Consider the following 10,603-nt stretch of genomic DNA (forward strand, 5'->3'; position numbering starts at 1 on the left):
AAGAGCGTACAAAAATCATCAGAAAAATACATAAACTCATGGCTGCTGTATTATTCATACCTTCTACTTGACATCAAATATGAAATTATTTTTATTGAACTGTACCGTGCATAAAAAAGTTCATATACATTGTCGAATGTACAGTTAAGCAATTAGAAAGATTTTGTTCCACTGCAATTACTTTGAGTTTCCACAAAAAGTTCTGAAAGATGAAACTCATGCTAGACCAGAGTACTCTCTCAAGTTCACGCAATGTAGTGATGTTTTTAGAACAAGAGGATCATCCCCGACCCGTGTAAATTGTTTATTCTGACATGCTCCACATTCGTCAACGCGATAAGAACGCGTCCCCTCCCGTCGATATTGTTATTGTCGGCCGATCGAAAACTCGGCGAGCAAAATGGTGGTGTAGTCGAAACGGTGCGCAGGGTGCGTATCGCAGGGATTGTCAATTAACCTCGTCTGCACGGGGTAAATATCGGTGTGGACAGTGTTACGTAACAGCGTCGCGAAAACGATGATGCGAGGATACGATAGGGAACACTTTCGATTCGGCGTAGTACGGTGTACAGGTCGATCCATGTAGCTGCAACGTCCCGATATTTATGGTAAATATTGACGCCCGCGAAATTGGCTGCCGATGAACTGTTTATATTTTGTTGTCGGTCGTATTCGCAGCCTCTTCTCGCGCATCCGTGAAACCGTGGATTTTTTTAAAGGCGCGCTAACGAACCCCGCGAGACCGTACGCTATGGAGAAGCTGTTGACGTTCACTTAGGCTGGCGAGAAAGCTCCCATAGTCCCAGAACGTAAACAATAACCTTACCACGGTGCTTTACAGAAGATTTTCAAATCCCTATGGATCTGAGGACTTTTAACCCTTCGAACTCGAAACTATTCTAACTCCAGAAGTTGCATCGAGAAATGAAGAGCACAATTTTTAGCAATTTATTGGACAGAAACAGTAACGGGAAAGTTGTTCCGAATTGCGGTATGGTACTGAGGAACGATTAGGTCAAAAATCGAGGAGCTCGAAATCGCTCTGCGAGCGTCGCGACCGGAAGAGGCGTACCTCCGCGTGAATTCCGATAAACGAACATTAATTCGGCGGATTCAGAACCAGCTGGGGGACAGAGGGAATCAGAGAGACATTCCGATTTCAGTGAATAGCGGCGGAAGTGCAGCAGCAGCGTGAAAACGACATGGAAGGTGGGACGAAGATTTATACTGCGCCAGACCCGGTTATTGCACCGGTTTTCCCTCGGTTAATGCACTCGGAAAATTGAACCGAACGATTCCCCAAACCTCGCGACGATCTTCCTAAACGAGTGTAAAGAGAAGAAATAGAGGGCACTCGCGGGTCCATCCATCGACACCCACGCATCTTGCCTCGATCTCCCAGAACAGAAGAAGGGAAAGTCTAGGGGAGATGTCCTCGATCGTGATTCATCGTCGCAATCCTACCCGAGCGCGTTTCATTCGGGCCCGATTCATCAGGCTGTCCACCGGAGCTAGGAACGTTTTTCAGTTCGTTTCGCCCGTTAATGTAATATTCTGTATTTCCCCCCCCCCCCCCCCCCCGGCTCGACGCGCGCTCTCGAAACGAGAAAATAAATAAATGTCGAGGGAGAACGTTCGCGCGCCACTAATTCCCGCGTCATCGACGGTGGTGCACGGGGGGTGGATCGCCGGGGATGGAACGCGTTCCAACCCCCCGGTCAAGCAGAAAAATCGAGACGATCGTAGATGCGCGCAAATGAGACAAAAGGCTTGCCAAATGCAGCGAGAAACGACTGTTAACGTCAGACATCGATAAAAATTAAGTGTGCGGTTTACGGGTCGCCGAATTCGTGCTCGAGCACATCGAGTACGAGTTTAATGGGTCGTTGAATTTTTACACAACTGCGCCAACCTGTAATCTTACTGCAAATCGTTCGCGCGATTCGTCACAAGGATTCTGATTCGAGGAAAACGGTAATACAACGACGCGCAAACAATACGCCCACGTCCAAAGCCGAAAGTGCCCGATCGCAGCTGCTTGCCTTGAATGGGGGAAACACGGCTCCACGAGTAAATAAATAAATAATTCAGGGGCCCGGAGAATGTATCGAGGTTAAGGAGAAGTACACCGATAAGGAGGAACAATGTGCCGTAGTGTTTCGCGTTCTCCGGACTTTCGCGAACTTGCTGACCCTCCGTCGCTAGGTTGGGATCCGCGTCGCCTCGGTTTTGGCCGAAAGTCGGGCGACTCCGAAGAAAATACAGGATCGACCCCGTGACCCGGTTAACTCGAACGACGGTCGTGGCAGTCAGCTGTTCGAAAATGTTCGTGTCGGAATTATATGGGGCCGCGGATGCACGTGCGCGCCATAAGGCCCGATGAAACCGAGAGCCGTGTACATGATCGTTCGCGCATCTGGAGCCGTCCGGATAATTCCGTAAATATTGGCCGCGAGACGTTGAAGAAACGGTGTACACGGTTCGGCAAGTGCATGGCTTCTCCATTGTTCCCTCGTGTTTTCCACCGTGATGTGTTTGCTGGATTTCGCGCGACGACGAAGAGAATTCTCTTGACGATGTCTTCTATTTTAGAATTTCATTCATTCGTAACTTCATTTATTTCTTTATCGTATTAACAAAGGGCAAAGATGCAGAGTTCGTTTGCTGTTCGGTAACGCTGCTGTTGATCTTAACACTTCGTCTACCGTCAGCCAATCGGCTATTAATAAATAAAATCTTCAATAAATCACGCTGCAACAGAAGGAAGCTTGAAAATATTCTTTCGCACAATAATACCGAACTATAAATTCTTACTGGGGGTGACTTGGTATACGATAGAAGTTGCCATTGTCGGTCGGAACGTAGAACATAAACGCCAGTAAACCGGGCGCAGCCTTAGCAGACTTGGGGAAATAGTGAAGTTCGATAACGACGATCGTAAACAGGGTATCACCGTTTTGTTTAATTTAAGGGCTCGCGAAAGGCCGCGGGTATGCGTTATCCAGGATGTATGGCATGTAGATAAAACGATAACCAGAAGGTGGAAAAGGGGGTCAGAGCGATACGAGCGGATTGCCGTGGAATCCCGGTAAACACGGTAATCTCGTCGGGATTAGATGGTCGTTGATCGTTAAGAGCGGCACGGAGGCGTAATGAGGCGTGGTCTCTTCATTAATAAAGTTTAAATGAAGCGACGCGGCCGGGAAAAATTGTTAGCCAGTTAATTACCGGCGTGATAAAGGGGTAGAGTCGCGTCCAGCGAGATTGAGAAACTTCCCTCACAATGCCGAGGATTTTCGTTTCACCCCTCGTTTCCCTGGATGATCTTCGACGAGGCTTCCGTGCCGGAGACACCTGCGGAAGCTCGTGAACGTAAAATCATCCTTCGGGAGCTCCTTCGACCGAACCCACCGAATTCGACGAACGACGGTCTAAAGTGCTCGATTATGGGAACGACCGGCGATCTTAGACAATGTGTGAACTGTCAACAGATTGGCACCACTGGCATTTCAACCATTCGCGGTTAAATTGCACAGGATTCGCAATTTGCCAAAATTGTAGACAATTGGTTCAAACAATTTGCAGAATGTCGACCGAGAAAGTCTGATAAAGATTCGACCGAACGAGCTGCTAGAAAACACGCGTGTTTATAACACGTAAAAGTTTGATTGCATGAACGAACCGTTTCTTTAGCTTTTGAAATGTCATTTGGTCAACGTAGAGAGAAATGTCATTTTGCTCAAAATTGGAGAACGAGATGAGGGAGACAGAGAGTAAACCCACCCTTCTTGCAAGGGTTGTTTTGTTTTATCACGAACAGGAACCGATCGCTTCCTCTAGCAATGATCCAAGGACCTGGCCTAGATCCTTGGCACCCTGCTGAGAACCACGCTATCGAGAGTGTTCGAGATTCGAGGAGGGTGCACGTGCGCAAGACTCTATTCCGTCTGCGGGAAACGTTTCGGTTGGCTCCAGGGACGGTCCCGTTCGTCCCTCGGCTGACGTCAACGGGGTGCATTCATTAGAGCCTCTATGCAGAAGCTAGACAAAGAAACGCTGATTGATCCTCGACCTCGAGAATCTTCATTATCACTTCAAATATTACACCGTCACTATTTATTTCGATTATATTTTCTTTCTAGAATGCAGAATCAAAATCTGTTTCGCTGATTACCTTTTTGCGTTTGTGCACCACGGGGGTGGGATTTTGGTGATCGACAGGATCACGCGTGCACTCGCGCGCGCGGCGTGCACGCAGGCGCAGAGTCGCCTCGCGATCGACCGGACCGCGACCAAATCGGCACGCGAATTTATCGCGGGGGCAAAAAGCGCGAACACATTGTTGGAAAGGCGCCAGGTAACGCCACCATCCCAAAGTCGCATTCCGCGGGACCGAATGCTGCGTCCTGTTCCAGCCAACACGATAAATCCTCCTTTCTTTCCTTATCCAGAATTTGCGGGACCCGATTTGCGACCGCCTAGCTGCTGCTGCACGCGTCAAATTTTTTTTTCCATGTTCGGATCCGCCCCTCTTCCTCCCACTTGGCTCTGTCATGTAAATGAGAGAGAGATTTTCTTGACCATCGGTAGGACACGTAGCAGAGCGTCTTTCATCGATTACCGGCACTGTTGCAGGCTTACTTTACCTCTGTTTTTTTTTCTTTGTTCCACTGGTCGGATCTTAAGCTACCCCTGCTACACCCTCCCTCTTGTACAAGATTACAAATTTTGTTTTTATTTAGGAAACCTGCTTAACCACCATGATTTATTTCACAGGTACAGTAATTAAAATTTCTTTATCGTTTAGAACTAACTAGAAGAAGAATAATTACATTTATGCCCTCTTTTATTCACATCATCCCCCTCTAACTCAAAAAATCCAACAACAACCAATTTTCCCATTCATCCCTCTGTTAAAAACGCTCCCGGTTCCCAAAGCCTCTTTTCAAATTATTCGTGGAATAATTCATCCCCTGTTTCATTCGCATCAACCCCCTCAGAATTAGAAAATCGTGCAGTAACAACAGCAAATCAACGATTTCCCTTTATTCCGACGTAAGCCACGTATTTAGGAGATTATTATTCGGCGTTCCAGCATTCCTCCAGTCCTCCACGGAGCTTGAGCTACGTAGCGTGAGGGAATCTTTCACCCTCGGTCGCCAATATTATGCCAGGGCGTCGCGTTCTCGAAAACTGGAGCGTTTTCGAATGGCCCGACGGGGGTAGCTTTCTCCGGAGCCAGCCGACAATGGCCGGTCGCCTCGGGAACCTCGCGTCTGATACACGGTCTTTCAAATATTGGACCGTCGATTCCGGCAGAATCGGGGATTATTTCCCGGCTCTGTAAATATTGATCGGGCTTAATCGGCAGGCTGTCCCGGCCGAGTCTTCGTCAATGTTTGAACGGTCCCAGAGTGGAGCAGGGTTACCGAAGCGCTTCAAACTCGCGGAGAGCCTCGAAAATTATTTCACGGATGGTGGGCGGGTGCCTCTGCCAGAACTGCGGCGTGGGCGGACCTCGGGAGGGAAAAAAGAGACCGGAACCTACGAATAAATACGGACAAACGCCAGTCTGAGGTGTGCAGGAATGTTGGCGGAATCGATTGGTAAAATCGATGGTTCCTTTTCAGTTGGGTTGCTTTGTTGCAGTTGTTGATGTGCAGACTGATTCTTTCTCCAGGTGATCTTGGTCACACCGGTGAGCTGTTTGAGAGGAGAACGTTTTGGGGAACATCTAAAGAAATTAATGGTTCCTTTTTGCCTGGACTACTTTGTTATAGTTCCATAATAACGCTTTCTGCAATGAAGTCTAGACATAATCATAAATAATTTAAAAGAAAAAAATTGTCGGAATATTCAACATGGTTAAAGTTTCGGAGCGATGAAGATAATCCTAGTGGAGAGCGCAGCTTGTAAACTAGGGTGTAGGATGTGCATAATTGCTGGTAAACCAATTTTCGCGGAGCAGAATGCTTTAGGGTGAGTAATCTCTATACGGAAAACTAGAGAATGGACCGCGTTAGGCGAATTTAGACAAATTTCGTGGGAAGTGTACACAAAATAATGGTGCGCTAACTCATAAATTAGACTAAACTCATAAATTTTCACCAGTTCTGACCCTGTCCACCCTCTCCTGTACACTCGGTTGCATTCAGCCCTACAACTTGCGCAATTATTTAAATATCTTGATAAAATTTGGCTCGAAATGTCCACAAAGAATGGAACTTTCAACACCAGTACTGAAAAGTTCGATTTTCTAAAATCTCGACGACCCCTTCAAGAACGAAGAGAAGAGTCAAACGAGTCCCGCAGAGTTCGTTCCGGTGACGAACAATATTTTAGTCCGAGTTCCTCCGGGACTTCGAGATAAAAGGAAAACGAGGCAGTCAATCGAGTACGTTCCTTTCCCCGCTGGTCCACCGGCCCGGAAAATTCGGCGACGTCGGATTAACCCTGGAGCCGGGGATTAGCGGGCAGATCCACCCCCTAGATCACCGGGTCCGGCGTAACTGTCCCCTTCGTAGGTACCTGCTGCCGCTTTAGTAACGACGTTTTGTAAAGCGGACACGAGCGATCGCGATAGTCCACCTCATAATACACGAGGTAATGCATCTCCCTTATCGCCAAGACAATATTCTTTCCGTCCCCGTCGTCGTTTAACCACCCACGCTTCTGAACTCGCGATTCGTCCCTCTGTTTTCCCCAGGAACTGGGCAACTGGATTCCTGCAAGACAAAAGGGGACGCACAGAAAAATTGCTACCGCAAGATGCAAATCAGAGTGCAGCTGGTTCAAATCAGTGTTCTGGTAGTTGTCTAATATTTATTTGTCTTAGTCAGTAGACGTTTAGATAGATATGCATTTTTCTTGGAGGAGTCCCTTTTTGTAGATCTTTACCAAATATTTTAAGACCTTGGAAAAAATCGTACAGCGATTTTTGAGGTCTTATTTTAATGGACAAGCTTCGATCTTGAAATCCATGTCGGATTCAGACCGGAAAAAAATTTTCTCACTCTTGTAGAAAAGTTTGAATGTATAAAACTATCGACGAAGGTAACCTGCGCTCTTCTCCCTTGCCATATATTGTACAAAAATCATAAAAAGAAATTAAAGAGGGGTTCTGAAAGTAGAATCGTCACGCTTTAAAACGAGCTCAGGTAGGTTATTGTACGATATTTTTTCACGAAGTTATAATAGTTCGAGTATCTAATAGACGTGAGTGTGTACATCACAGTATGTCGCACAGCGCGTATCCTCGAAGAGTGTAGCTTCCGGGTGTCTTTACCGAGGCTAATTTCTCGCAGCGAGCGGGTGGAAAAAATTCAGATTGCGCAGAAATAGTGCAGGTCTTCTGGGTGGAAGGCATGAGAAGTTGAAACGCGAGAGTGACAAGGGGCCGCGGCGAGTGTCGCATCATTATCGTCCGTCGTTCGCCACCCTTCCCTTATTTAGCGTCCGCGCTTTTCTCCGTACTTTTGCCACTTATGCGCCGCTCATCAGCATCGCCTTCTCTCCCTCTTTGTCGTGCCCCTCTCTGGTAACTGCAGAGAGAGAGAGAGAGAGAGAGAGAGAGAGAGAGAGAGAGAGAGAGATGAGAGCTACACTTTCTCAACCCTTGCACTTTCTCCTACGCGTTCTGCTCTCTCACCTCCGTGTTATTCGCACACAAGCCCGTCCCAACAGCCCCCTCCTACCCCTCCGAGCCGCCACAGTCCCTCGCACTGCCCTGTTTTCCGGCGCAGAGATTGTTTTAATACCCCGATGGGCAGAAACTGTGACCCAGTTCCGTGTCGGTGAACACAGACACAACCTCACCGTATTCAGAAGTCGGCCGGAGGCACGCGCGACGGCCGTCCCGTCTGCGAAACACCTACAACGAACCTAATCCTCGGCCACCGGGCCATAAGCTGCCCGAACGCAGCCCCGGAAGTCGCCCGTGAAACATCTTTCCCGCAGAAACATCGAGCAATTCGATATTCTCATCAGCGGACCACGAAACTTGGAATCTACATTTTCTCAAGAAATCGCGTGCAGAATTGCTTTTTGCACTATTGTTGATATTACTTCTTCGTTTCGCGTTATATTTTTGGGAAACCCTCGCCGGAGTATTGCTGACATTTTTCTGATTAAAATGATACCAAGCACGGCACAGCTGGGATTCTGTCTGCTTCTTTAACCCACGATATAGTAGAACCTCTAATTTTGTCTCGACTGTAAATTATGCACATATACATTTTCCGTAGGACAGTACTGTACACTGTTCTTTATACAGCAGTGCCTTTTTGCACAACATTATGAATATTTGAACAAGTATAAACAATGTTCAAAGACAGCTAGACGCTCTGGTAGCACGTTTGGTACCGTTTTAATCCCTCTCTATCCCTTCTGCACTCAAAGTCATTTTTCTCTTACTAAACATTTTATTTCACACAATACCTCACTATTACCGACAATTATGCCAAACATACTTTGATTCCTACAAACGAAGTGTGTTTCATGACAGAGAACATCCTGAATATTTCTGTACTGCACGATTACCCGACATCAGCTCGTCCTTCTGTTTTCCCAGGGATCGAGGGAACTGGTCACAGAAGACACTTCTGGATCTGAACTGCTAGTCCTAGAGGAACGGAACGCTCTGCAGGATCTGTAACGCGAGAGTAGATGAAGAGGAAGCTAGCGGTTTCCGGGAATGAAAGACAGCACTCACCTCCGGATGAGATTTCACATAACACTTGGCCATCTGAAAGGCCTTGTCGCAAGGTTCGGTTCTGTCTGTAAACAAACGGCTCGGTTAAAATGCATATCCGCGCGGTATCCGCAGCCGCTCGGACGATACACCGGCCAAATGCACTCACCGGAGGATTTGCATTTATTAAACAATTGTTTCGAGGATGCCTGCAAGCTCCGGGGGATGTGTCTGAGCGCTCGTTGCACGTCTATGTCCGCGGTGCTGTTCATGATCCCGTTCTTCACCATGAAACACTTCACGTAGCACTTCAGCGTCTGGTCCTCCTGCTCGAAGTCGCCGGCTTTTAATTTCCTTAGCGCGGCTGGAACAAAACGCAACGTTTTCAAACGAAATATTCCAGATTTCGTTATCCTCCCAACAGCAAACTTCATTGTAAATTACAACATCTGGATTAATCATTGCAAGCTAGATCATTGCTCTATTCAAATCATTATGCACTAATTTTTTCAATGAAAAATTCAAGATCCTATGTCCTTTGCTTCGCTATCTGAGGGTTAAGCAACTTATCTTATTGATATTTATTTTTGACTTTTGAATCGGGTGTCAGACGCGGGTCGGATAAATCAGTTAACCGCCGCGAGACCCTCATGACTGTTTATAGAATAAGACCGTGTGAAGTCGCTGCGGGAACAATGAGCCTTTTGACTCCGGCATCAGTCAGACGAGAGAGTTTTCGAGAGAGTCAGTTCCGGCGGAGCCGCAGACCACAGTCGAAGATCGGATTTTCAAACAAACATAAGTACACACAACACCCTGTCCCCTTAAAAAAGCAAAACCGATTTTTCTTCAATGTTAAGTGACGGTCAATAATTTTTTTAGACACTCTAGACCAAAAGAACAATAAAACAGGCCGCCTGATCGTCTTTCCCATCTGTGATGATGCGAGAAGTGTTTCCGAAACCTGGAATTTCATTCGAATCGAGTTTCATAATAATTTAAAACTCGTAAAGTCCATAGATTAAAATGATACCATTGAAATTGGAAACTATGTTTTCAAATAATTCAAACGTCTCGTAGTATGAGATCATTTGGTGGTCAAGCTGCTATACATAAACGAGTGTAGAACAGTGTTAGCTGTGACAGAAAATAGACAAAACTACGTCCGTCTGAATAAAAAGTTCCGAATAGAAGGTCCTGGAGTGGAAGATAGATAAGATTCCGAAAAAGAAACGTTTCTCACGTCACGACAGAAGACAATTAGTTGGCCCGTTTTAGATGGAGCTCCGGCAACTTCTCTCAGCATTTCTATGGTTAATTTACGACCATAGATTGAACTGGACTGTTTCTCGCGAAGAATCCTACGAGCCCAGACAAAAGTGAAATCTTTCCAGACTCTCCCTCGAACTTCCAAAGCAGATTCGGCGCTTTCGCAAACTCTCGTCTGCCGAACTTTCGAATGCCTGATAGATTACCCCAGGAAACCTTCGACTCCTTTCGACAGTCTTTCCTGATGTCGCCCCGGATGGAATCCTGGAACAGAAGCAGCCTCATTGTGAAACTTCGAACTACCAACAGGACGAAAACTAAAACCTCACCAGCGAAATTAGGACGACAATTAGGAACAGCGGTAACAAACGATATCCAAACATGTTGCACCACGCGTCTAGAATCCTGAAGATCGTGTGAGCCTCGTCCGCAAGAAACTGGGAATTGGAGGAAACTCGAAACGAACCAGCAGAGACTTTATCGAATCGATAATCGGCTTTGTTGTTCGGTGCAGATCGCATAAACGTCGAGATTATCGAGCAAAAAGAGGCTGCCGGACGTTTTTTTCTTTTCGCAATCAATCACGAAATGCTAAAGGCGATTCGATAACGAGGCAGGCCTCGAGCAAACCGGAAGTCCTCGCGT

The 10,603-nt window shown here is 46.7% G+C and overlaps 1 protein-coding gene across 1 annotated transcript; it reads right to left on the reverse strand.

Moving 5' to 3' along the window:
- Window positions 1-8,482: 8,482 nt before the first annotated feature.
- Window positions 8,483-10,313, reverse strand: Obp9 (odorant binding protein 9). The gene is made up of 4 exons (XM_076794472.1): window positions 10,165-10,313; window positions 8,859-9,053; window positions 8,711-8,775; window positions 8,483-8,647 (listed from the first exon to the last, which is right to left on the reverse strand). Exons 1-4 carry the CDS (start codon window positions 10,241-10,243, stop codon window positions 8,621-8,623), a joined length of 366 nt encoding a protein of 121 aa, XP_076650587.1. The 5' UTR covers window positions 10,244-10,313; the 3' UTR covers window positions 8,483-8,620.
- Window positions 10,314-10,603: the final 290 nt, after the last annotated feature.

Source organism: Halictus rubicundus, chromosome 10 (genome assembly GCF_050948215.1).
Source record: "Halictus rubicundus isolate RS-2024b chromosome 10, iyHalRubi1_principal, whole genome shotgun sequence".
NCBI lineage: Eukaryota > Metazoa > Arthropoda > Insecta > Hymenoptera > Halictidae > Halictus > Halictus rubicundus.